Source organism: Perna viridis, chromosome 9 (assembly GCF_037379345.1).
Source record: "Perna viridis isolate PV_CMFRI_1.1 ecotype Kerala chromosome 9, ASM3737934v1, whole genome shotgun sequence".
Taxonomy (NCBI): domain Eukaryota; kingdom Metazoa; phylum Mollusca; class Bivalvia; order Mytilida; family Mytilidae; genus Perna; species Perna viridis.
The window spans coordinates 43,216,108-43,243,964 of NC_142453.1; the positions used below are offsets into that span (position 1 = coordinate 43,216,108).

General features: G+C 33.6%; 3 protein-coding genes across 8 annotated transcripts in view; 1 reads left to right on the forward strand and 2 right to left on the reverse strand.

Moving 5' to 3' along the window:
• On the reverse strand, window positions 1-16,608 carry LOC148608625 (glutamine synthetase-like). 6 transcript variants are annotated; one of them, XM_088546845.1, is made up of 8 exons: window positions 16,092-16,197; window positions 12,294-12,649; window positions 9,484-9,642; window positions 8,973-9,137; window positions 8,446-8,628; window positions 7,253-7,389; window positions 4,214-4,413; window positions 1-3,969 (listed from the first exon to the last, which is right to left on the reverse strand). In XM_088546845.1, the coding sequence occupies exons 3-8, from the start codon at window positions 9,626-9,628 to the stop codon at window positions 3,615-3,617; spliced, it is 1,185 nt and encodes a 394-aa protein (XP_088402971.1). In that variant the 5' UTR covers window positions 9,629-9,642; window positions 12,294-12,649; window positions 16,092-16,197; the 3' UTR covers window positions 1-3,614. The 6 variants fall into 6 exon arrangements, with proteins under 6 accessions (XP_088402971.1, XP_088402973.1, XP_088402974.1 ...); XM_088546847.1 differs by having other exon boundaries at window positions 12,605-12,649; window positions 16,092-16,184; XM_088546848.1 differs by lacking the exons at window positions 12,294-12,649; window positions 16,092-16,197 and adding an exon at window positions 16,471-16,608.
• LOC148608626 (uncharacterized) lies at window positions 16,175-27,540 on the forward strand. The gene is made up of 6 exons (XM_088546853.1): window positions 16,175-16,256; window positions 17,058-17,089; window positions 20,502-20,560; window positions 20,941-20,997; window positions 23,807-24,587; window positions 25,013-27,540. The coding sequence occupies exons 2-6, from the start codon at window positions 17,064-17,066 to the stop codon at window positions 25,023-25,025; spliced, it is 936 nt and encodes a 311-aa protein (XP_088402979.1). The 5' UTR covers window positions 16,175-16,256; window positions 17,058-17,063; the 3' UTR covers window positions 25,026-27,540.
• Window positions 25,261-27,857, reverse strand: part of LOC148608627 (glutamine synthetase-like) — an 11,533-nt gene continuing 8,936 nt past the window's right edge. The window contains exons 3-5 of the mRNA XM_088546852.1: window positions 27,404-27,540; window positions 26,926-27,119; window positions 25,261-25,930 (exon numbers count right to left, since the gene is read on the reverse strand). Coding sequence (XP_088402978.1) covers window positions 25,579-25,930; window positions 26,926-27,119; window positions 27,404-27,540 — 683 coding nt within the window. The 3' untranslated portion in view covers window positions 25,261-25,578. The remainder of the gene's footprint in view (window positions 25,931-26,925; window positions 27,120-27,403; window positions 27,541-27,857) is intronic.

Genomic DNA, 27,857 nt, shown 5'->3' on the forward strand with positions numbered 1-27,857 from the left:
TTCATGATGAAAAGTTTTATAAAAAATTAATATGAAATTTGCATAATAACAACAAATACCTTCAACAGTCTTTGGGACAAAATCGACAACTTTATTCTTAGAACACATGTTGCATCTAGTCAGATCTGTGAAAACATACTGTAGTATAGATCTATGGCCATTAAAAGATATTTCAGAAACCATCAAACCATCAGTCTTCGTCATGGCTCAACTCATTTCTGACTACAATATACCGAATTCAAATTCTTATTTCAACAAATCAATCACATGATTCCATGCAGAGAACAGACTTCGCGTATACTTAAAAATTATGATTTTTTTTGGGGGAGGGGGGTATTTTTTTTAAATTATATAATACATTAATTCACTGAATTGAAACAATAATAGATAGGAAGATTATTGATGATCGGCGATCCTGTGATACTACAAGTGTCCAGAACCTAACTTTGTACCTTTGTTATTATGTTCATTTGCAAAGTGGACAAGACGTGGGAACCCCATCTATTTACACAATTGTTGATTAAACTAAACACACACCCGATAATATCTCAGTTGCATTAAATCACTCGTTGCAAAGGTGACACTTCCTTACTTATATTAGGAGAGGATGTTCTTATGTGAAGCTTATTATTACAAAATACCCCCCCCCCCCGCCTATGCAAAACTCTCCATGAATCTTTGTGCAGAGATGTCTTACTTTTTCAAAAGAGAAAAAAATCTATATTTCGTTCATAAATGTAAGAATTTTAAACAGTAAGTGCAAAGTTTCCCGGCTTCTCTTCTTGCGTTACATAGTTTTTTTTGTTAATAGTAAAATGTTTAGTTTTACTTTTTTTTAAGTTTTTAAAGAATAGATATAATATACATTAATAACGCACCGGGGGGAAATACATCTGTCACATGGGAGATAAGCAGTTTTTAAGTGTGTTAAGATGTACTGCCTACATTTAATGTGCACATTATCGATATTTTATATTATCAATTTAGATGTAATATTTTTTTTTAAAAATTGTATCTTATGCCATTATATGGCTGTACTTTTATTTTATGTAAATATTTATAACTAGTATTTTATTGCTCAACGGAGCTTATGTATGTATACGTTTTACATGCATTGATTTTAAAGAAATCTTATGACTTTGACTTCATTTTAGAAATTCAACTGATAGTGACAGATACATGTACGTAATAGAAATAATAATCCAGACGAATATTAAATTATCTCCATGAAGATTAATTTGAGACTTTTGTACCTTCACCTTTTAAGTTTTGCAGTTGTTTGCAATGTGCAATAGTACTAGTAATACTCGACCAGACTTTGTTTTTTTTAAATCACGACTTAAGTGAAGAGGACACGTAATTTATTTCACCCCTTAACAGCTTTATTACACGTTTTAAACTTTTATGTTGCACATAAGTTTTACAAAAATGGAATACAACATGAAATCCTATCGTAACAGGATAATGGAATCAATGTTTTCTTTTCAGATTACGGGAACTAATCCGTAGCACTTGAAACGAGAACACATGTTAAGTTGACCAGTCTGATTGCGAAGAATAATGCAAAAATAGCGGTATTTGAAGAAACTAAAAAGACAATAGAGCAACTAAAATTGGCACATACAAGTGTTATTCAAGTAGTCATAAGCATACAAAGACCTATAGAAAGAGCAAATTTATGTGTAATATATAACAATTTCGAGACCATTGTGTATCTGATATGTCAATAAATAATATAATGACTAACTGACGGACAAACAATATTAAACTATATTATATGTTAATAAATATATAATTTCATATTGGCCCTGTTATAGGTTTGAGGTCTGTCAAATTTGTCGAGGCGGTGGTATTGGTTCCGAGACATCACCGATGACCAATACGGCTTTCGAGGCCAATATGATTGACCGAAATCTATAACTGGGCCATTATGAAATTACATATTTATCGACAATTTTATTAACCAACTCAACTAGATGATTTGTAAATGACAGTTAATTTCGTGTTTTACAAAGAACATGAAAATTTATTGGCATTAATCGGTCTTCAATATCCCTTTTTGTATAAAATGGAAGATTGTTTTGTGTTTCTGCAACGTTTAGTCCTGGTGATCAAAATTACTGAAATAACACAATTCTGAAAGCACATTTTAGATGTACAAATGTGCAATTGAAGTTATATTATGCTCTTTTGTTTAAGACATTACAATAGGGTTGCCAGGTGTATTAAATTATTGGTTTGCATATCAAAATTATGTTGGATTCCTTTTTTCTTGTTTCTATGCGCACATCCTTTGATTCCAGTTTGTCTGGTTTATGTTACATAATGTATGTTTTTATATTTGGTCTGAAGCTCCTTAGAGCTTATGATTGTATTTGAATGACATGCCAAATCAAAATTAAGTTTTCTTACCTTATTCTTAGTTTCTTATTTGTTTGGTTAATTATATGCATGTAATGGTTAGGTACATATGCATAAATAATCCAGAAGGATGAAGCATTGAGCATATTGAATTCAAAATGGCAGTGTCAAACGACCGGAAATTATGATGCCGTATTGGCCCTCTTTTTTTTCATATTGGCCCGTATAGATGCCCGGTTTAAATTCATATCAATTGGTCAGTTTTTGACATATTTTGGGTAGTTGGTTAATAAAAGACCTTATTAAATATAACTATTACACTCAATGTAATGACATAAATTGTCTACCAAAAATCAATGTATCAATATTATTCGGTCAAGGAGAGCTTAACACATATTTAAAAGTTGTTTTTATATAGTATCCAGGTACAAGTGGCTTTTAAAAATCTACTATTTACAATACATAGACAGTGGACGTATTTAGTGTAAAAAATGAAAACATAGAAGTATTTTTGTTAGTAATTCTACAGAGACCGAAATGATGCTTGTCCCTGGATAAAATCTGTCCATCTTGAAAATTCATAAAGCAAATCTCTCTTTCACGACCACATGTTCTTGCCTCAATATATTAAAATTGGTGTACCATTTTTTTTTTTTTATTTTATGATGAAACACTATTTAAATAAGACACATTGTTAGGACGTGTGATGTAAATTTGTTATAAGACCGATGTTGGTTATTTGTCATTCTACTTTTAATCAACTTTTCAACTGAAAGGTTTCATGGACACCATTCGTATTAAATGATATCCCACATCTACATAATTTGGAGCTATTGTGCTTCATTTGTTTTCAGATTTACAGAGTTTTTACATTTTTTGGGGGTAATAGATTAAATAGATTAATAGATGGAAACTGTCGGCTAGGACCAAGGGTATTTATATCGGGCATTTAATTGGTAAACATTAAATATATTTCAGGTGTAAATTTACAGAGAGTCCATTTTCTTGATAGCGAAAACGCTACTTCAGCTTTGACATTGAAGGTATAAGATTGTATGTTATAGAAAGTGTTAACAAAAACAATAATGAAAGAAATGACAGTGCTATTATTTCCTATAAATTATTTTAGGGAAATTTGAATTATTTACATAAGAATATAACAACTTATCCATTGACAGTTACTTAGATGTCTTCACTGTTTGTAATAAGATACATTTTTTTTCTAAATACTTGAGAAGAACGTGAACAACATATTATGGTTGACTGTCCCAAAAACTTAAATCCTTCAAATGTTCGTAACCGGGTTTCAAATAGTCCCCAAATATGCTAGCGCGCACTATACCCTCCGCTGCCGCGTAAGGATCTACTACTCCCGAAGGTCGTCTGTCTTCAAAATATCCACAACCTTCTGCATCAACAAGCGGGGGAATTCTTATTGTCGTAAACCTTTTCTTGCCGATATTAACAACAAAACTGCTAAATTTAGTGTTTTTCTTATGAAAAGTCTCCAATCTTTCTATATCATTTCCTGTCAATCTGGGATCATACATATCCAATAATGGTCCATCTTCAGACTTTGAGAGAAGATCGATAGCACGACGAATAAATCTGTAATTGAAGAAACGAAGGTGTGTATCATGATAAATGAATATATACCTCTATATGCTTTTTATTGTACATTGATCGTGCAAATGACAACACTTCATAAAGAGTGAAGATAAGATCGTTTCATAGTCAACATGAGTCTTTTATTTTCTGTCATTATTTGGTAATCATGTAATGTATATCGCCTTACCATTTACCATAAACAATATCAACAAGAAAAGTCTTCACACGTAAGTGATTTACTCACATTATTCCATCTTTTTCTCTCATTTTCTGTGTACTAAAATTCAGATGTGCAGTGGTTATATATTGTTTATCAGGCGAAGTAACAGGGCATAAAGACACTCGTAGCCCACACATCTCCGCTAATCGATGTAGTATATACCGAGAAACGTTCAGGTGGTCGCCGATAGTTTCCCCTGGACATGGACCTATCTGGTACTCCCACTGAAAAATACAGTACATATGACTGCTTTTTTTCCGTGCGCTTTAAAAACATAACCTTCTGATGAAATCTATACCACTGGAATTATAAAAAAGACTACGTTTTCATTTTCTTCCAAGTTAAAATAGTTCTCCTTTTAGTTTTGATACTTTTGTCTGAACTTGCAGTTATCAAAAATTATATACGAAACTTCTATTTGTTCTTGCGGATCTTTATTAATAATCATTTTGTTTGTTTTTTACCTAAGAAGTATTTAAGTAGCAATCAGCCTACAAATCATGCAATTTTCATTATAAGTGATTTATTGATGTCAGATATTTTATCCGAATTGACTTCAAATCAGTTGGATATATTCCAAAAAACAATAAATAAAATGAAAAAATGAAAAATATTTTCACCGTTACCATAGCAACAACCATTCCTCAGCGACCACCAATTTAGGGCCTAATTATCACAAAAACATCACAATTTGGATGTAATTTTATATATCTAATGGTGGAAATTTGTTAAACTACATAATGATATTAATGAAGTGTGTAGTAAGGAAAACAATTTACGATAGAGTACAAAGCAATCTGATTGGTTTAGATCGGGTTACCATAGCAGCCAAAATTCTGAATTTTTGACATTTTGAAATATACAAGAATAGGCTATGTTTGGACCCGTTTTGCCAAGACTGAAAGAAGATATTATTTAAATGTATGCATGCATGGATGTGTAGCAGGACCTCTTCTCTGGAACATATCAAAAATAAAAATATGTAACCTGTCTTTGTTTTTTGCTCATCTGGACCCGAAATCACCACCCATAAAGACTTTTCTTCTTCTTAACGCTTTTCATACTAACATTGTCAAGACCATGTTTTTTTTTTACTTTTGATGTGGACTTCTAATATTTGGTATGTTGGTATATTCTCACAGGGCAAAGTGTTGCGTACCAATGTAGGTGACCTTTGACCTTGACCTTTAACCTCAAGGTAAAATCACATACAACTTTTGGCATAATACGATACATAATTTTGTCTGTGCCATTACTTTTTGGTCTTTTTACTTTGATATCTGATCTTTGGCATTTAAGTTTATCACACAAAGGCAGAGAGTAATGTTTCAGGTAGATGACCTTTTACCTTGATATCTGACCCCAAGGTCAAATAACATAAAAATTTTGGCAAAATACCATACAAAACTTTGTCTCGGCCATAATGAGAAGATCTGTTGGATACATCGATAATTAAAACAATAGTACCCAACATGTCTATTGTACACCGTTTATATATTAATTATTAACATTTCGGTTCATGTTGAGGCATTTTTTTTTCATGGGAAGGGGTGGCAATTTTTTACCTAACTTGACTTAGAAAAGTTCAAATATTTATTATGTGGGCTCATTATGAAGCTAAGACACTATATTAATGTACTGTATCACACAAAAGCTTGACTGAACTACGGTATTCTGTAAAAAAGGGAAAAAAATTGAAATTCTGAAAATTTCCCTCTTTCCAAATGTATAGTAATTGTCACCACAAAAAGAAAATCTAAGCATTTGAATTGACAAAATATGTTGGGTACATCATTAACTTAATTACGAATGCCTAAAATGAGTTTTACGGTGTCAGTATGCTGTGAATGAGAGTTCTGTTTGATACTGAGACCAGTTTTCTAGGGGTAGGGTAGTATATTAACATTTTTTGTTAAATATTCATTCTTGAGAATTAGTTTTTCGTGATTATTTTATGAAGGTTATTAAATTATCTATCGAATGATACCAAATTTGAGACGTTTTATTTGAGTAATAACTTGTAGTTTCGAATTTATTTTACTTTTGACCGAAAAATAAAAAATCCCATGTTTTGCATTTTTTGATAAATTCTGACTACGAAATTCCATTCCCCAAAATTCATCAAAAGAACCCCAGAAGTATAAATTATGATAATACCAAACAGAAAATACCAAATAAACCATTTTCATTGAAGCATAAATACTCTAGGAATTTTGACATTGAAAAATATGTCAATATAAGCGATTTTTCGGAGTACATTTTCTTCATTTTACCACAAAACCCTAAGTGGTACTTTCTTGGTACCATTATAAAGGTGAGACATAGGGTTATACGATGATACATACATATATCAGTTTACTTCATTCCGTAGAGAAAGAAATTCGTAGAATCAAAAAACTTTAAAGGTCAAGGTCAAACGTCACCTACTCTGGTACGCAGCACTCTGTCCTGAGAGGATATACCAACATACCAAACATTAGAAGTCTTGGTCAAAAGATAAAAAGTTATGGTCTGGACAATGTTAGTATGAATAGCGTTAAGAAGAAACGTTTTTATGGTTGGTGATTTCGGGTCCAGATGAGCAAAAAACAAGGTCTTGCCACACATGCATGCATACATTTGGATGATATCTTCTTTCTAGTGCTGGGAAAACGGGTCTGAACATAGCCTATTTTCGTATATTTTAAAATGTCAAAAATTAAGAATTTTTGTTGCTATGGTAACCCGATCTAAACCAATAAGATTGCTTTGTTCTTTATTCTAAATTGTTTTCCTTACTTCACACTTCATTAATATAATTATGTAATTTGAAAAATTTCCACCATTAGATATCTCAAATTACATTCAAATTGTGATATTTTTATGATAATTAGGCCCAACATTGGTGGTTCCTAAGGAGTGGTCGTTGCTATGGTAACAATGAAAATATTTTCCAATTTTGTCATTTTATTTATTGTTTTTCGAATATTTCCAACTGATTTAAAGTCAATTCGGATACAATATCTGATATCGATAAATCACCCACTGCATGATTCTTATGCGGATTGCTCCTTAATGCGTTACCGTTGATGGAGTGGTTTCTCTGTTGCTTCCACATATCTTCACCCCAGCATACAAACAGGCCAACAAGTGTTTACTTGATAATTCTCTTTCTATAGAAACATTCCTGTTGTTTGGATGATCGACTCTCATGTAATGAACTGAAATTGTCCGTATCAATTAATTTTAGCTTTTGGGCCTCGTTTACATAAACAAATCTCAAATTGGGGATACAGCAAATTCAGCATAAACACAATTTTTGAACAAAGGATTGGGGATTTAAGAAATTTGGAAAGTCTCAAGGACAAATATTTATGATTTAAATTAAAATCATTCTTATTTATTTAAAAGTATAATTCTTACTTTAGCGTAGTACGTTCTAGGTTTGTTTGTTCTTTGTTTGTTGGGGTTTAACGTCCGAGCAGCAATATTTCAGCTATATTCAGACGATGAACATGAAATGGATGATAAAATGAACATGAAATGAAAAAAAGGATGGGTCACAAGGATAATAGGGTCGACAAATTTTGATTGCCACTGGAAAAAGGGGGGTGGGTAAGGTCGGGCAATTTAGCCTTCTGTGCCTGAGGGCAAAGGTTCCTACTCCGGGAGAATACCACAGCAGGGTTCTTTAACGTGCGAGGAACTTGGCATCTTTCCCAACTCGGTGCACCACTATGGTTTGCGGTCAGGTTTTCCGTATTATAGCCTGACAACCCCAGCATGTAACACGCCAGGGGTACCCCATTCCACCACCTGGGGCACACATCCCATTTGCTCTGTGGGCAGAGCGCCTAGCCCCCGGCTAGGTTTCTGAGCACTATTTAGTGCCTTATACGACAAGCTTAGCGCTGCTGCAGGCCTATTCTTTTAACACCCGAACCTGCACGGGGCGTACGTTCTAGGAAAATTGCATGCAGTACAAAGCAATTGTCCATCATTTAAATACAGAAAATCAATTGAGTGGTCATTGCTATTTGTTTTGACAACCTTTCAAATATAAAACGTCTATTTTTATAAAACATGCCTCAGTATTTGAATCAGGTTTTATTTCAAATCTTTTTTAATGTAATTTTTATAAACTAGATAACATGAAATTAAATGTTTGAAGAAAACTGAAAAAAAAATCAGGAAAATCATTGTTTATAAAACCATACTTAGAGCTTTTATTCTATTTGTAATTATAATATTTCAAATGTACAATCCAAAATGCGTACTTTTAAACGAAGGATCCATTTCTTCGGGATCATAACTAAACGGCGATCCATTATTTTTGTCTACAAGATACTCTTGTTCTATTCCAAAGAGAGGGTCGTGCAGCTGCTGTGGCCTGTGTCCTGTTACTGGGTCATACTTTAATCTCTCCATTGTCTTTTTGCATGAGTAACGAGTATTGATGACTGTAATCAAATGATGTTGATATACTTAGTGTTTTTGTCTTGCAAAAAGTTGTACAAACTTGGATTCTACTATAAAAGGTTTCCATTAATTTTTGTGTTCAGTAATAAATATTTGACTTGTTTAAAAGTATTTGTACTTACAAACGACATTTTCCTATTTTTGGTCTCACTTTTTTAATGTGAAAAATGTATGCATTCATAGTTTTCGATTGACCAAAGACAAAGTAACACGACCTTAAAGTGTAACAGAAAAAAATGGTCTTTTGAAATGGCTTTTAATCAAATTAAATATTTTGTCTGTATACTGTTCTACATCACATCACCACCAAAAAAAGTTTCCTTACCGGATGGCTCATCCAGTGTCAACCAAACATCACATAGGACTAGTTTGTGTGGACTCTTTAAAAAAGGATTATCGAACATGGCAACTGGTTTTAGGATCATGTCCTTGTAATCTTCAAAATTGTCAGATAGTCCGTTCCACATACAATTATCCCAGTTTGGACAATCTTTAAAATTTACAATTACATTTGTTGATTAACTATTCTTGTTATACAAATGATTCTGGATGTATCGTAAAAATAATCGGTCTAAACCTGCTAATACAGACTTTATGCAATGTAACAGGCATATCAGAATAAATTGATAAATGAACAATAAAGAAAATACAGTGTAGTTTACCTGCAATTAATAAAGCTTAACATTTCTGGTGATTTTATCAGCATAAAACAGCGATGAGATGTTTGTGGTTTTTAATTCTAGGTTGGTCTTAAAGTCAAAATAACCTACATCAATTACTGATGATAATAAAAAAAAGGTAAGTTTACTACGAAATTTGCATATCAAAACAAATACCTTCAACAGCCTTTGGAACAAAATCGACAACTTTATTCTTAGAACACATGTTGTATCTAGTGTGATCTGTGAAAACATACTCCAGTATAGTTCTATCGCCATTATAAGATATATCAGGAATCAACAAATCACTATTTTTCATCATGGTTTGACTTGATCCTATAAAACATGTTTTATTTTTTATACAATTTACTTATGATGTATAATCACGCTATCTTGCATTCAAAAATTTCGAACATAAATATTTACATATGTCTTTATTTGATCATGTGATACATTTAAAATATGGATAACAAACAAATTACAACAGACTAATCCGATTCATAATCAAGTCCAGTCGAAAATATATCTTGCAAAATAGATATTACACCACCGAAGCAGTTGGAACCGCGATGGTCCTGACATGGTACAGGCACAGCAGATGAAACGGTTGGTTAAACCTAGGTTGAACAGAGCCGCGCTAAACCTTTCTCTTCCATTGCGGCGTGACTATACCAGCGGGGATTAAAGAGTATTTGCAATCGGTAAATCAGCGGTCGCATCAGCAGAAAGAACATTTAAAAAAATATATTAGTCATTGTTTTAGAAGAAACTGAGTATTTTTCAACTAAGGATTGATATCTAAAAAGGATTTTTTTTTAAGACGCGGGTATGTTAAGGAGTTTTCTTGTACATCTGGTTGACGTTTGATCACGCACATTATACGTGACGCTTTAAGTTGGGAGAATTTTTTCCGGAAGTAACCAAAATCTTTGTAAATCACACATAAGAATATTTTTAGTGTTAAATGGAGTCCTCAGTTCTTTTAATATATGACATAAACGATTGAATAAACCCTCATCTTAATAAAAAAAACAAAACTGGTAGCATTTTTTGTATCGACTTTGACGTCACAGGAAGTTTGAAATGTCAGAGCACCTATAGTAAACAAATGAGACGTCATGCTTGCATTTACCGAGACATTACACTTCAATCGTCGATGAATTCTGAAGTCATATATGTTACCAGTAAGAAAATTCTCCAAGTTTGGGTAAATTGTAAATCTACATGTAGATTTTTCACACTTCCCGCAGCACTTTTTGAGAAATATACATATTCATTGACCTACTATTAAAATTTGGATATACAATTTTTTCATCTTCCCACTGCACTTTGACATTTATGTGGTCCGACCAAGGCTTGATTAACCAATCACGTGACTCACTTTTATTGAACATTTTGAAATTTTGTTCATCTTTTTGTGTTTGGGAAGTTTTATTTTATGAACTTGTATACTAAAAATATGAACATCCACGAAATTTCACGTATTAAGATGAGTTTATAAGTATCTGGTTTTCGTAGATAAAAATATGACAATTTATGACATTTCTCCTTAAAACACCCGCGGAGACCCTTTTAGAAACATTTCATCAAACTATTAACCAAACTTTACGACCAACATGATTACTTTTCATTTAGAATTGTCAAGTTTCCTTTCATCTGTGGCAACATCCCTTCAGCACCTTCGTATGGAGTGTTCATATCACAGCTCATACGTTATGCCAGAACTTGACAAAACTACGCAGACTTTTTGTATTGCGCTAGAATTCTAACAAATAGGCTTCTGGAACAGAGTTATGTTGCTACAAGATTGAAGTCTTCACTACAGAAGTTTTATGGTCGTCATCATGAACTCGTGGGTCGTTATGGTGTATCCGTCTGCGCCATGAAAACTGATTTATTCAATGTGTCATAATTTTCCTTCCCTCTATCGTCTACCCCGGACTTGACTTTTTATTAACAACTCGGCTGGTGTTTCTAGAAAAGCAGTGGACGCTTACCCTGCCGATGTACCTAGTCCATACTCCCAGTTTTGTATGGAGTCCGAGTTGCTCATTTGCTTTTTTACTTTGCATGAAAGAATGGCGAAACATTTACATCAAATCAATGAATGTTTAAACAAAAGAAATAGCAATTTCAATAACAAAAAAGTGTTTATTTATTAATGCCGTTCACAACTAAAATTTCAATGAAAGTTGACCATGTGTAAAATGCTATATTATTCTTTTCTGTTTTCAGGTTTGTTGTAGTTCCAATTCAACATTTTCAAAAATATACATGGTTCATATTCCATTCGAATGAAAGAAAATGGTCGAAATTTGAGTTTTCGGTAGTTGAATTTTACGTGATACCTGATCACGTATTTTCCATGTAGGCACACCCATATATATAATGCTTGTTTTTCACTATAAAACATACCATATGTAGGATAAAAAAACAATAATCCAGGGTAGAAGAATAGATGAAAGAAACACTATGACACGATGAACAAATGTGTTTTCATAGTGTTGATGAATACACCGATACGATCAACGAGTTCATGATAACGATCAAAATACTTAGCAATGCCAAAAGAGCATTATCAATGCCAAAAGAGCGATCGTATCTTGGCAATACCGTTTATTTCAATAAAGTTTTATGATGTAAATAATATTAACAATATGAAAAAACTTAAATTTATTCCCTGAGACCACATGATATATGAACGCTGAATTCTAATTCAAAATTGCATTCTATTTATATGACAGTTAAGGTAAAGTATTGTCATAACACACTCAATCTTTGAAAATATACAAAAGGATACAAATTTCAAAGTATAAATTTCATATGTTAGTTTAAAAAAGATATCTGATCTATGCACAAACAGTTCTGATGTAATGTTTTGATAATGTATAAACATTATATGTTTATGTGCATATGGAAAAGGCATTTAAATTGCTTTTTAATCTGTGATGCACCGTATAATAAAACCTTAAATCTGCCATAATTACCAATAATGATTCTTCCTCATAATCCTATGATGATTTTTGTCACTCTACATTTTGGAGGTAGAAATAGAAAATAATAGCTGCAATAAGACCGTTACTGCTACAATACTTTCAAAAGAAGATATAGTGGTTGACCATCAATCCGAAATATCCTCTTTTTTGGTTTCTCGTCTGAAAACAGTGATTGTTATAATGTACTGGATTCCATATGAATCCATACAAGCAACGCTTCAAAGCTGGATTTGCCAAATGTACTACCAAACATCTTTCGAAACCTCAAACTTGCATACTTGCATCTCTAGAAATGGTCTTACCACTGCATTTGTTACTCCTGTAGATGTGTCAAATCATTATAGATCCTGAAAAATTCCGAAGATTTTCTGAAGGCCCTCAATGCTTAATTATTATCAGAACATAACATATTAAGACTTATAATTTGTCAAATCTTCATACTACTATCTCACGTACTCAATTTAATTCCCGACTCAAAAGTATTTGTTACTCTAGAAAAGACGGTACACCTAGATACAGATGTGTAGTAATTAGTAGAGATTCCTCATAATTTGCAAGCGACGATTCCAAATCATTTTCCAAATATAAATGCTGGAAGTTTTGATCGACAATATATTTGTCCAGTGTGGTTGACGCATTTTTTAAACAAAGGTCGGCATTTCACTGGGAAAAATTTTACACCGCTACTCGCTTACCTATTCTTTATCTCTTTTAAGACTGACTTTAAAGTTGATTTTATCAAAAATAAAGGACGATCGTTTAACCAGATCATTTAATCTCAGTTTCTGTTATATAGAAGTAGAATTACAAGTGTATCTTTAAACTATCCTAGTTTGGGGAATACTGTATACATTGCATCTACCCCAATAATGAGCCAGTGTTAAACAAAACTACAGGCAGTGTTAAATCAATCTCATATCATGGCAAACAACCAGAGATCGATGGTAAAGGAACCAAACTATATAACAAACGCGTTGACCTCTCATTCAGTATTGGTATCTGGATCAAGTATATGTTTCTACAAGATTGGAAGCATTGCTAAGTTTTTTTATCGTTATCATGAACTCGTTGATCGTATCGGGGTATTCATCAGCACTATGAAAACACATTTGTTCATCGTGTCATAGTTTTCCTTTCATCTATTCTTCTACCCTGGACTGGACATATCATGAGCAAACTCGGCGGGCTATTTCCAGAGAAGCACCAGAAAGGACCTTTACCCTACTGGTACATCTTTTCCTTGCACCCAAATTTTCGTGGAGTCCTGTTTACTCATTTGCTTTGTTTCTTTGTACGTGTTATTTTGATTATTTCATACTGTTTATTGTGTGCATCTGTTTTCCGCACAAAATAAATGTACTACAACATAAGACTGAAAAAAATAAATTGTTCAATTTTATCATGAATTTTAATTTTAATCTCTTCTTACAATAAGACAGTCGAAACAATTGTTTCAATAGTAGGTTGGTTGATACCAGTATTTAATTACTAATGCAGATTTTATCCCATTACTTTGCAATATACTCTATGACGTTGTAAATGGAACAAATATCAATGTTTAAAGCATTCAAAGATTTTTCACCATCCAATTAAAAAAGTCTAACAACTTTAAAGGTGTGCAATAACAGAAAAAAGATATAATCCAGCTTTATTGAGGAGGTAATATATAGTGTAGATAAAGACACATAACAAACGATGCTTGTTTTATCCTACATATAATATGTTTTATAGTGAAGAACAAACATTATATATAAGGGTGTGCCTAAGTGGAAAAATACGTGATCAGGTATCACGTAAAATTCAACTACCGAAAGCTCAAATTTCGACCTTTTTATTTCATTCGGATGGAATATGAACCATGTATATTTTTGGACAATGTTGAATTGGAATTACAACACTACCTGAAAACAGAAAAGAATAATATAGCATCTTACACATGGTCAAATTCAAATGCCCCGTGCAGGCCCAAGTGTTAAAAGAATAGGCCTGCAGCAGCGCTAAGCTTGTCGTATAAGGCGACTAAATAGTGCTCAGAAACCTAGCCGGGGGCTAGGCGCTCTGCCCACAGAGCAACTGGGATGTGTGCCCCAGGTGGTGGAATGGGGTACCCCTGGCGTGTTACATGCTGGGGTTGTCAGGCTATAATACGGAAAACCTGACCGCAAACCATAGTGGTGCACCGTGTTGGGAAAGATGCCACGTTCCTCGCACTTAAAAAAACCCTGCTGTGGTATTCTCCCGGAGTAGGAACCTTTGCGCTCCGTCACAGGAGGCTAAATTGCCCGACTTTACCCATCCCTCCCTTTTTTCTAGTGGCAATCAAAATTTGTCGACTCTATTATCCTTGTGTCCCATCCCGTTTTTCATGTTCATCGTCTGAATATAGCTGAAATATTGCTGCTCGGACGTTAAACCCCAACAATCAATCAATCAGCCAACAAACAAACAAACAAGTAGGTCAGTGATGAATGAAGCCCGGCCAAGCCGGTCCCGCACATAGTTACAACCGTCTTTTACCAAAACAAAGAGAATTTAAAGTACAACTTACACAACTTGGAGAATTGTCTTACTGGTAACATATATGACTTCAGAATTAATCGACAATTGAAGTAATGTCTCGGTGAATGCAAGCATGACGTCTCATTTGTTTACTACAGGTGCTCTGACGTTTCAAGCTTCCCTGTGACGTCAAAATCGATACAAAAGTGCTGCCAGTTTTGTTATGTTGTGTTTCTTTATTAAGATGAGGGTTTATTCAATCGTTAATTTCATATATTTAAAGAACTGAGGACTTCATTTAACACTAAAAATATTCTTAGGTCTTATTTACAAAGATGTTTGTTACTTCCGGAAAAAATTCCCCCAACTTAAAACGTCACGTATTGTGTGCATGATCAGACGTCAACCTGATGTACAAGAAAACTTCTTAACATACCCGAGTCTTAAAAAAAATTCTTTTTAGATATCAGTCCTTAGTTGAAAAATACTCAAGTGTGCCCTAAAACAACGAGTAATAATTTTTTTCTTAATGTTCTTTCTGCTGATGCGACCGCTGATTTACCGATTGTAAATGCTCTTTAATCACCGCTGGTATAGTCACGCCGCAATGGAAGAGAAGGGTTTAGCGCGGCGCTGTTAAACCTAGATTTAACCAACCATTTCGTCTGAAGTGCCTGTACCATGTCAGGACCATTGCGGTTCCAACTGCTTCGGTGGTGTAATATCTATTTTGCGAGATTTATTTTGGACTTGACTTGATTATGAATCGGATCAATGTGTTGTAATTTGTTTGTTATCCATATTTTAAATGTATCACATGATCAAATAAAGACATATGTAAATATTTATGTCTGAATTGTTTGAATGCAAGATAGCGTGATTATACATCATAAGTATATTGTATAAAAAATAAAAATGTTTTAAAGCATACAAGAAGAAGTGTGTTCTCTGTATGAAATCATATGATTGAGCTGTTTAAATTATATGCTGAGATCGGCATATGGTAGTCAAATATAAGTCAAACCATGATGAAAAATAGTGATTTGTTGGTTCCTGATATTTAGTCGCCTTTTACGACAGGCTTAGCGCTGCTGCAGGCCTATTCTTTTAACACCCGGACCTGCACGGGGTACCTGTGAAACTTTCCAGATAGTTCAGAACGCCATAACCAAAATAATTATACAATGACTCTTCTTGGAAGAATTTTTTGCATTTTAATATACCAGAAATAAAAAGAAACAAACTTAATGAAAGCCCCGGTAGCAATTCAACAAATGGTAAGCTACTCACATTCGTTGTGGGATCCATAACTTATAACATTCCTATAAAGTGATCAAATGTAAGGGATCTTTAAAATGGTTAATATAGTTAAATATCATCTACCTGTCGAAGTTATTAAATGTCTGTACCTTACCTATTATCAAATGTTATGTTAAAAACGGGAACATACATGAGGTAAGCAAATTTTGTTAATACAAGTTATGTCATATGTTTTAGATTTTTTATTGATTTTCTTTAAAGATTGAACAATTAAGATACCAAAGTCTAAAACTTGGTAAGAACAGTCAAATCTTTAAATTGATTTAATATGCATAAAGGTGTGTTCTGCTATGGAACAGTTCTGATTTCAACAATTTAGTATTTGTATTTTATGTATTAATTTACTCACATTTAGTTGTACTAAGTATCCTATACTTTGATATAGTGCTTATCATATTCCTAAACACGCATCCCCCCATTTAAACTATAAATACATTCTTTAACCCGGCCTTAGCAGGCTCTGAAAGCTGTCCATTTATTTTCTACAATATGTAATCGTCTTGAACGTCATAAAAAAGAGGGGTGTCAATGCAAAAACCAGGCAGTGTGTAGCATATGACATTTTATTTTTAAAAAGTTTTCATCCACTTTTATCACAAATGCATTCTTTCACAACGTGGAATGTTGTTATTTGATTAAAGAACAAAATATTAACAATGGAAGCATTGAAATTCATTGAAACATTTGGCTGCTCTGTTAGGGAATACTAAAATCCTTATATGAAATATTGGCGATTAAAATATACCTTTTGACATACATATGATACAAACAATACACTGGAACAAAAGATATCAGTGGAAATAGATTATATTGTGCCACTCATATCATATGATTTGCATGCTTTTTACAGCCTTATAAGTTATCCAAACCTAACATTTGTGTCCCAAAAATCTTCCTGTTATATGCTTTTTAATTAGTTTTTAAAATTTTCTACAGGTATTGATGATTAAAGAACCATATGGCAACAGGTAATATTTTGTGTATTCTTACATAACATGTTTATGTTAACACTATGATTCCAACAATTTAAATATCATTTGATGCATTAAAATTCTAGTAACAGAAGTTTTTATCTGACACATACTGGTACTTATATATTACCATTATTTTTTGAACTGATGTTGTGGTTTTAATGATGTATTTATTTTCAATTTTTATAAACTTCAAAAATACAGACAAACAGTATTCATGGGGGACTTTTGTAAAATTGATGCGTTATTTCAATGTATTTTTGTATCAAGGTACACCTAGACACACATATTGAGTTCTTGATAGAGATTCCTCATACTTTGTAAAAAAATAATTCCAATTCATCTACCAAATAAACACAAGATGTTTTCAAAGTGCTGGAATTTTTGATCGACAACATATTTGTCCAGTGTGGTTGGACGCGTTTTTCAACAAACGGACGGCATTCCAATGGGAACAAATCATGCCTCTCTACTTGCTGATCTATTCCTTCACCCCTATATTTATGAGCCTGACTTTATAGCTGATCTGATACGAAAGAAAGAACATCTGTTAACCGGATCCTTTAATCTCAGTTTTTGCTATATAGATGATCAATCTTAGTCTCTGGGATTTGAAACATCGCATCTATCTAAGAGAACTTGAGATAAAAGATACTACAGACACAGTGAAGTCAGAAGTATATCTTGACCTACACTTAGAGGTCGGTGGAAAGGGAAAACCATTGAACGAACTTTACGACAAATGTGATGACTGTTCATGCCGAAACTTTCCTTTCATCTGTGGCAACATCCCTTCAGTACCTGCGAATTGAGTTTAATATCACAACTCAGACATTATGCCAGAGCTTGTTGTAACTATGCAGACTTTTTTGTATAGCGCTAGACTTCTTACCATTAGTATTATATTCTAACAAATAGGCTTCTGGAACAGGGTTATTTTGCTACAAGATTGAAGTCATCACTACAGAAGTTTTATGGTCGTCATCACGAACTGGTGGATCGGTACGGTGTATCCATTTGCACAATGAAAACTGATTTGTTCAACGTGTCATAGTTTTCCTCGCTTTTTGATCTACCTCGGACTTGACTCTTTATGAGCATCTCTGTGGTGTTTCTAGAAAAACAGAGGACGCTTACCCGTCCGATGCACCTGTTGCAAGCTCCCAGGTTTTGAGTCGGAGTTGCTTATTTACTTTTGTTACTTTGTAAGTAATATTTTAGTTACTTTATGTTCTTTGTTGTGTATGTGTCTGTTTTCTATGTTTGGTCTTTGTCCCTGGATTACATTCTTTTGATTTCCGCTAGAATTTTTGTTCCCTTGATGCAAAAGAAGACCAGTAAAGGAATATTGAACCATAGTTGTAGAATCAGCTGCAGTCTGTTACTGAATAATTTCGATACAAAGATTAATTTAACACCATTATATAGGTTAGCAAAACCGAACAAGAAATTATTAGCTTTCACATATAAAAGACAGGAAAAAATTGCAATCCTATTAAATTTAATTTTCTTATATCAGAGAGACTAAATCATACAACTTTTTAAATATTTAGTCCCATATGGTCAAAATATCCAAGCTTTCCACTCCTCCACTTTTCAAATGTTTCATATGTTACCTGTTTATTATTCATAGATGAGCAGACGCTTACCTCTTTCTATAATGGCATGTTTCGATTGATGCTAATTAACACTAAAGTTACTGTCTGTTGCCATTTTGTTTCTTGTATTAAGTAGCAGTCTTTTTAAAATTCAGACTGAAGGTGATTCATGCATGTCAAAAACCCAACGAATTTAGTTTCAATTCTTATTTAGAAACAGTTCCTGTTTACACAACCAGTCTTAGTATTTCATTTGGTTGTAGCACTTTTGACATAAAAAATTATAAAGATTGTGTATGCAATTGGCACCTTGCAAGATTTATTGTTCTTGATTCGACTTGGTTGATTTTAGTGGGAGATTAAAGGGTAGTTTTCTCAAAAGTACAAATCTAAATACAGAAAGGACAATTGTCACGTAAAAATTAGGCATAAGTAGAGTAAAAAAGCATCGTTTGTTCCGTTTGTTTTTCTACACCACGAAATTACTTTACCATAGGCAACGTCTGTATTTTATATGTGTATGGACTAATGCTTAAGTAGACTTTTAGAAATTTTGTTTCTTCATTTTAAATATGTTTTGCTTGCCTGTGGTGTTGATGGTACGTAGTTTGTGTAACCAGTAACTCAAAACGTATATAACTAACGTCCAAATGTTACCCTGATCTTGAATACAGAAATCTGTTTACTTAATCAGTGTTTTATATCGAGCATACATGTAAGTCTCAAATGTTTGTCCGGTTCCATAGAGGTTTCCAATTTCATGAACAGGTTTGATAATACTGTGAAGTCAAATCAAGTCCTACTATGGCGTGGTCAATTTCACAAACGTGTACAACTCGGTCCCTCAGGTGTATATAATTTTCAAATATCCAAAAAACTGTTTAACTTAATATTATGAACTTGTTTGACCTAAATGTGTGTAACTCGAATATTCTAAGATATAAGGTTCATGTTCATTATTGTTCTGTTCAGAAGTGAATAAATTAATTAAGTGATACAAAGCCGACCTCAGAAAATTATAATTGTTATTAGTGATTAGTTTTTTTTACACCTAACTTAGAATGTAGTTAGTTTTGTAGGTGAATTTCTGGCATGTTGGGCTTCGTTAATAAACCCCTAAGGGTCGAAGTTTGATTCCTCAGTTTTCCTCATAAAACGTACATGCCACAGACGCTTACATATTCGTAGGACTCGGGACCGTGCCTAGTTTAACAAACATGCACATGAGACATACGTAAATTGTTATGATGATAATGTTCCCAAATTAACCATTACGCGAAGCTCCAACAACCTACGGGTTTTACTTTAATCCTATATGTAGTATGCATTTACAAAGGGTTTTACTTAAATCCGTTATGGTATTATGCATTTGCCTTACAACAGGGTCCATTTTATCTAATGACATGTCATGATCAGGGTTGTAATTTTTACCCTTGTCAATATAATGATTTTTTTTTCTTAATTGTATCAATGTGGAATGTATAATTCACTTGTCATACACTGGTTCTGATACAAATCATCTTCTGTCTTAACACATGTTTAAGTATAACAGTGTAGAAATATAAATCATTATTAACTAACTTACTACAATATGTATAGAAATGCCCATCCTTTATGAACCACAAATTTCGACAACTGGTCATTATGGACAGGATATCCCTACATTTCGTCATTACAAAATCATATCCATGCATTATGAATTTTAAACCGGGTATCAATACGAGACCATTATGAATAAATTTAAGTGACGTACATTTCTTATAATAAGTGACAACTTTCATTAGTAGTTACCTAATAATTCAATTAATTAGATTAAGAGATTTAAAGTTGCTGAAAGATGGTACTGAGACTGAGTATACTGAATTGTTAGGTATGTTTAATCTTGTTCTATAAACGATTTTTTGGGGAATTATTGGAAAAGACATCAAAACCCTCATGATTTAGTTTCATAAAAGTTTGATTCATCGAGATATGAAATTTATTTTAAATTATGGTGAAATCATACGTATTAATAATAGACGCTGACTATGTCCTAAAATGAAGTTGGTTAATAACAGTATTAATGCATGGCCTTTTCCATATTGGTCCTGTAACATATCCTTAGTATTAACAATGGCCTCCGATGGCTGTAATGGCCCTCAGCGCTGCCATGGGCCATTACAGCCATCTTTGGTTATTATTAAAACATCGGGGATGTTTTTCCCTCCGCATATAACTAAGTTTATTAAAAATCAAATTAATGTATTGTAGGAAAAATATATGATAAAGCAGCAGATGAACATGCACATGTTGTTCGAAACAAGCCAGGTTAGTATTTTGCGTTCAAATTATACTCTTTATCCCTCGTTCATCAACCAGTTTCTTATAAAACTTCAAAGCATCAATACAATTTATTGTACATTTCATATATAGTATTATTTCACGTCGTTTAATTGAAATCGCCCAGTGGGGGTCCCGATGTCAAAAAAATAGACCCGCAGCAGCAGCGACTAAATAGCGCTCAGAACCCTGACCAGGGCTAGGGCGCTCTACCAACAGAGCAATTGTGTTGTGTGCCTCAGGAGGTGGGATAGGGTATCCCTGGGATGCTTCATGCTGGGTCGTCAGACTATAATACGGAAAACCTGACCGCAAGTTATAGTGGTGCAACTTCTTGAGTAATGCCACATTCCTTTCACGTTAAAAACCCTGCTGTGGTATTCTATGGGAGTAGGAACCTTAGTGCTCCGCCATTGGAGGCTTAATTGCTCGATCCTACCCACATCTCCCTATTTCCAGTGGCAATCGAAACCGTCCACTCTATTGTCCTTGTGAACTATCCTATTTTTTTTTCATTTCATTATCATTTCATGTTCATTTTATCATCCATTTCATGTTCATCGCCTTGATATAGCTGAAATATTGCTGCTCGTAAAACCCCAACAATCAATCAATCAATCAATCAATCAATCGAAATATTCTATTATTTATAGCTTTATTAATACATTATCCGATTTCATCTATCGACATAATCAAATACAAAAGTACCAATCATATATGATATAGCAAATTATGATATGCTGCTGTACACGTGCTTCAAAGAGTTACCTTGCATCAGCAGCATTGAAAGCAAATACAGAAGATCTAAATCCAAATAAATTGTATATACCAAGAGTATCAAAATAGAATGCTAAATAATAACGGCGGTATTTTCATTATGAGTTTTACCGAGTCGAGATGTCATTTTGAAAAAATCTTTTTTCCTTTTTTGCAAATATAAGCTTCAATTAAATTTGTAACATGGCTTTAAGTATTCATACAGCTATGTTGATATATCTAAAAAAAAATGCAAATCTTTGCTTCCAACAGGAGTAAACGTAGCTTCTCGGTGATTCTAATAAATAATAATTTGTTCTCCTTCCTATTTTCCAAGGAAAAGGCCAACTTCTACTAATGTCTCAACAACAGTAATCAACTAACAAAAAGTCTCTGCTTGACACGTCTTCTCCATAAAGTTTTATTTCTGAATTCGTGTTTTGGCTTTACTTAATCTCAATTTTATTCGGTTCTTTTTATTATAACTTATTCATTGTTGATATCTTCTCTACTGTACTGAAATTTGTTTTCTATCGTTCTATCGTGCTCGGCTTTTCACAATTGGGCGTCTGGAACAGGGTTACGTTGCTACAAGATTGACGTCTACAGATCTAGAAGTTTAATAGTCGTCATCATGAACTCGTGGATCGTTACGGTGTCACCATCTGCACTGCACCATGAGAATCGATTTGTTCACCGTATCATAGTTTTCCTTTCCCCTTTCGTCTACCCCAGACTTGACATTGAGCAATTCGGCAATCTTAAATCCCTTGAATACTCTTTTTACTGATTTTTACCTTGATATTTCCATTTGTTACAAGAAATTTCCTCTTGACCATTGTCTAGATTTTAAGAATTCAGTAATATTGTTATTAACCTTTATCTGCAACGCATAGCCGAAAAAACCTGCCTCCCTACAGATAAGCAAAACGTAAAACATATTTCTTAAGACATAACTAGATCGGTTGATATTGTTTGTTTGTTAATTGGGGTTTCACGTCCGAGCAGCAATATTTCAGCTATATTCTGACGATGAACATGAAATTGATGATAAAATGAACATGAAATGATGATGAAATGAAAAAGGAATGGGACACAAGGACAATGGGATCGACAAATTTTGATTGCCACTGGAAATAGGGAGAGGTGGGTAGGGTCGGGCAATTTAGCCTCCTGTGGCGGAGCCCTATGGTTCCTACTCCGGTAGAATACCACAGTAGGGTTCTTTAACGTGCGAGGAACATGGCATCTTTCCCAACACGGTGCACCACAATGGTTTGCGATCAGCTTTTCCGTTTTATAGCCTGACAACCCCAGCATGTAACACGGTAGGGTTACCCCATTCAACCACTTGGGGCACACATCCCAGTTGCTCTGTGGGCAAAGCGCCCTAGCCCCCGGCTAGGGTTCTGAGTACTATTTAGTCGCCTTTTACGACAAGCTTAGCGCTGCTGCAGGCCTATTTTTTTAACACCCGGACCTGCACGGGGCAGATCGGTTGATAAAATAATCAGGGTCCACAAGTATACGTAAAGTGCAACTACCAAGTGACGGCACCTTCTTTTCTTAACATGCTGAAGTCAACAAAGACAAAAAGAGGAAAACATCCGTTTATTGATCACTAAAACTTTCGATGACTGTTTTAATGCTGCAGTTGATGCAAGTTGATGCTTTTTGATTACATGAGTACAGCATGCCAAAATTTTCAAAATTGATATGATTGATATTTTTTTTTATTTGATAATGCCTTTTTTTAATAATTTTTATATTTTGTTTTTATTTTGTTATTATCAAAATTTACCATACATGTTCAGCAGTGATGTGTAAAAGATATAATTTTAGTTTCAACTTGATCAGTCTAGGTTGTTGCAACATTATTTCCATTATCAAATAAAGTGAAAATCAGAAGAAAAAGGAGTATTTGTGCGTAATAGTAAATTACTTTATGTTTCATACAAATTTGTTTACAATGTCATTCTTGTCTTTCAATTTACAATCATAATGACAATATGGTATTTCTATTTCTTATTTCTTGTTACAGATTTGACAATGATGTTAATGGGAAAAGTTGGGTCAGGGAAAAGTTCATGCGGAAACACTATCCTTGGTGAAAATATTTTTAAAGCAAAAGTTGGTTTTCAAGCTATTACTACTGCATGCACTGAACATATGAAAATACTTTATAACCAGCGTGTGACAGTTATTGACACCCCAGGATTTCTAGACACCGATGATACAATAGAAAATCAAATGACAAAATTACAATCATTTGTAAAGATCTTTAGAAATGGTATCGATGTTTTAATAATTGTGTTGTCTTTAAAAAAACTAACTGACGAAGATGAAATTGATGAACTAGAAAAGTACCTTACTTTGTTTGGTTCAAATCATTACAATCATGTTATAATACTATTTTCGTTTGCCTATTACCTAGATAGCTACTATAAGATGACTGAAAAAGCATTTTTCAACCATATGTCTGCAAATTCCGACAAATTTGCTAGCCTCCTAGAGCAATATAGCCGTCGTTGCGTATGCTTTGACAATGTTCAAAGAAACGAAAAACAGGTTAAGGATTTATTAGATATGTGCTGTCAATTGCAAGAGATGAATAGTTTCGGAAAACTCGAGCTATCAAAACGAATAAAAATCCCGGAATTCCAAGGGGATGACTTTCTCTTGATGGAGATTAAAGAATCGTACGAAATAAAAATAAAAAAGTTGGAAGACTTAGTAAGTGCACTCAAAAAAGAAAATGAAGACCTAAAGGAAGACTTACACAAGGAAAGAAGTAAAAACAAGAATTCTAAAAGCGAAATTTGGTATGTACGTTACTGTAACTGTAACTGAAAGCAAGTTCGTCCAGTCTTTTTATTTCAGTTTTTGCTATATATGTGACGTTATTTCTCTGAACATTTCTCATTTTGTTGAAAATCTTATCTATTCCAAAGACCTTGAAATAAAAGTCACAAAAGACAAATCTAAGGCTGGCGCGCATATTGAACTTCATTCTCAAAAACACATCAGCGGAACATTAAAATCATATTGATATCTAACTCCTTTCTCGCAGATGTGATTTTGTCGTATAGTACGACATGTGTCTTGCAAGAAGCAGAATTTAGTAATACAATAAATATAGTGAATGTTGCATACACACATTAATAAAATTAACACCGGTTTTATTTGCAAGATAGAGCGAGCGTATGTTTTAGTTGATCCCACAACTGAGGGCATTTATTTATTGCAGTTCAGTGTCATGAACAATCTGTATGTCAACTGAGCATCGACGGGAAGAATACAAGACTACTGCATTGTTAATATATAGAACGTAAAACAGTTGTAAAATGTTACATATAGATATATCTTGAAATTATTCCCGTGTTAGTTTGGTAGTTGGTTTTTTTTTTTTTTTTTTTTTTTTTTTTTTTCCTTTTTCCGACAACCAGACCAAAACTGCAACAGTTTTTAGTAGACAAATTAATTATACGCAAATCATATTATTGAAAAATTAAGCTTTTATTATATCAACGTCTGTTCTTATATGTATGACATAACATAGTTTACTCATCAAAGGCCGATAAGCAGTATTTAATGCTAAATTCTTTAACTTTTCTTACAAAGTTTGATTTTTTTCTTATAACAAAATATACTGCAGTGCAATTAGAAGTAAGTATGATCCAGAAATATTTCATCGTATCGAAGTACAATTGTCCAAAATAGAAATACAACCATCTTGGGCTAGAGGCTTCCATCTTCCAATGATTTGTTTGATAATGCGGCATAGTACTTGATAGCGGAATATTAAATGTAATTTTAATAATAAGTATCGTTACGCAATGACTCACGAATATCCGCTTTTAGATATTCACCAAATACGACGGCTTTAACGATCCCTTCTGCTGCGGAGTATGGGTCCAATGCTGAAGATGGTCGTCTGTCTTCTAAGTACCCACAACCGTTTATTTTTACATGTGGCGGTATACGAACAGTTTCGAATTCCTTGCCAGATCCACCACCAACAAATTGACCAAGAATGGGATGTCCGCCAATCCCGCCTGCGTTTAAAAGTCTTTCTTTATTTTCTTTCAATAATGCCGGATCATACATGCTTAACAGTTTTTCTTCATCTGAATTTTCAAGTACTTTGATTGCCTGCTCTATGTACCTTCAAAACAGGAATATGAACAATTTGGTTCTCCTTTCTAAAATAATCACGTAAATCTATTGTTGGTGATAATAAGTTGTACATTGAAATATCTAACCAGCTTATAAACATAAGTGATACCCCATGCAAGGCACATATGCATATTAATATATAAGCTTATGTACACTCCTTGAGACGTTTAGGTTTCCCGCACGCACGATACCCAAACACACGCTATACGCCCACCAAACGCACGATAAACGAACGCTTCTATCGTGTGTTTAAACGAACACTCCTATCGTGTGTTTAAACGCACGATAAACGAACGCGTTCAGCGTGCGTTTAAACACACGATAAACAAACGATCTTAGCGTTTCAGTAGATGATTGCCCAATGGAAATTGTTTCCACAACTTATTACACTATACCATAAGTCATAACTGACATAACTGGATTTTGTTCATTAAATAACGGTAGCAAACGTCACCGGAAGTGCAAAAATTCATGCTTGCTGTGTTGGACATGTTTTCCATATTGGTTTTGTTTTGTTTTGTTTCATTTTTTCTCTGTTTTTTTTCCGTATTTGGTCCGGTTTTCAATATTGACTTAGTTTGTTCATATTTGCCCAATTATTGACGATCGTTTAGTATTGAATGGGCAATTGCATACTTATTTTACCCAACTGGTTTAAAATAAAATACCACATCAAATCTTCTAAGTAGCGGCTGAAATTTTAAGAATGAATTTTTTCTCTTTTATTCCTTGTACTCAAAAGGAACAAAGTATTGCTTAACATGAAAATGGTATCGTACAATAACAACAATTGTTTACAATGCATGCTTTATTTATACAATGGCATACCGAATTTTAAATCATATCATTCATTCAGAGTCGGGGTTACTGTGAAGAAATTCGGTCGGACAGAATGAAAGATAAATTGACGGTCAAGATGATTCCCATATACCATTCACTCGTTGATTTGGGGTATAAAAAATCATTAAATAAGTTGCACTATACCTCATACCGTCTTCATTTCTCATCTGTTTGGTACTAAAATTCAGATGACCACCTGAGGTGAGTGGAGTGACAGGTAAAGGCTGTAAACTGATACGTAGTTCCAGTCTCTCTGCTAATCTACATAATATGTAACGGGCCATGTTCAGGTGATCGCCTATTGATTCACCAGGGCACGGACCTATTTGATATTCCCACTGAAAGATGTTAATAGAGTAATATTTATGATAATCACACACGCCAAACTCTCTGTAGGTAATGGCTGATTAAAATAACAATGGCAATCTAAAATAAGGTAAAAAAAAACCAAATGAATGCTTCTTTTAAAGAGATTACTAGAATATCTATCGCTTATGCTGTATACATCATATGGCATACCAACGTAATACTTACAGATAAAAAATGTTATATGTCATGTACATTTCAGTAAATGTTGACAAACACTTAATCAATAAAAGTTTTGTTTGAATGTATTCTATACCTGCGATGGTGAATTTTCTCTTATGTTCCCTCCATACTTAATTCCAGCATATCTACATGCCAGCATATGATTTGACGAGAGATCTCTTTCAATTGACATATTTGCGTCGTGTCGAAATCCACATTTACTAAACATGACTGAAATAGGAACCGTCAGATACTGTAAATATGTTGCATGCAGATTATTTTTGTATGACGGAAAATGAATAAAAACCTTGTTTTAGGTATTTAAACGTGCATGTATCTTTGCAAAGCATCGATAACTTTACTTGCTTTCTAATGTTTATTAAATTACTCACGAAAAACAATTCAAAGCACAGTAAATGTAAACAATTATATGCAATTTTTGTTTTTTATTTATTTCTGAAATTCACCCAATAATAGAATGCATTAGAATACACCTACGGTGCAAAATATTTTTGATTGCCTTCATTGAAAAAGGGAATGGCGGGGGA

What these genes read in the sequence shown, in the direction of transcription:
- LOC148608626 (XM_088546853.1), top strand. Translation starts at nt 17,064, where the DNA reads ATGATTAAAGAACCATATGGCAACAG. An exon ending in AAAGAACCATATGGCAACAG is followed by an intron (nt 17,090 to 20,501) that starts GTAATATTTTGT and finishes TCAATTAATTAG; the next exon opens with ATTAAGAGATTTAAAGTTGC. An exon ending in TGAGTATACTGAATTGTTAG is followed by an intron (nt 20,561 to 20,940) that starts GTATGTTTAATC and finishes AATGTATTGTAG; the next exon opens with GAAAAATATATGATAAAGCA.
- LOC148608625 (XM_088546848.1), bottom strand. Translation starts at nt 9,628, where the DNA reads ATGATGAAAAATAGTGATTTGTTGATTCCTGATATATCTTATAATGGC. An exon ending in AATGGATCCTTCGTTTAAAA is followed by an intron (nt 7,390 to 8,445) that starts GTACGCATTTTG and finishes GGACAATTTCAG; the next exon opens with TTCATTACATGAGAGTCGAT. An exon ending in AGAGAAAAAGATGGAATAAT is followed by an intron (nt 3,970 to 4,213) that starts GTGAGTAAATCA and finishes CTTCAATTACAG; the next exon opens with ATTTATTCGTCGTGCTATCG.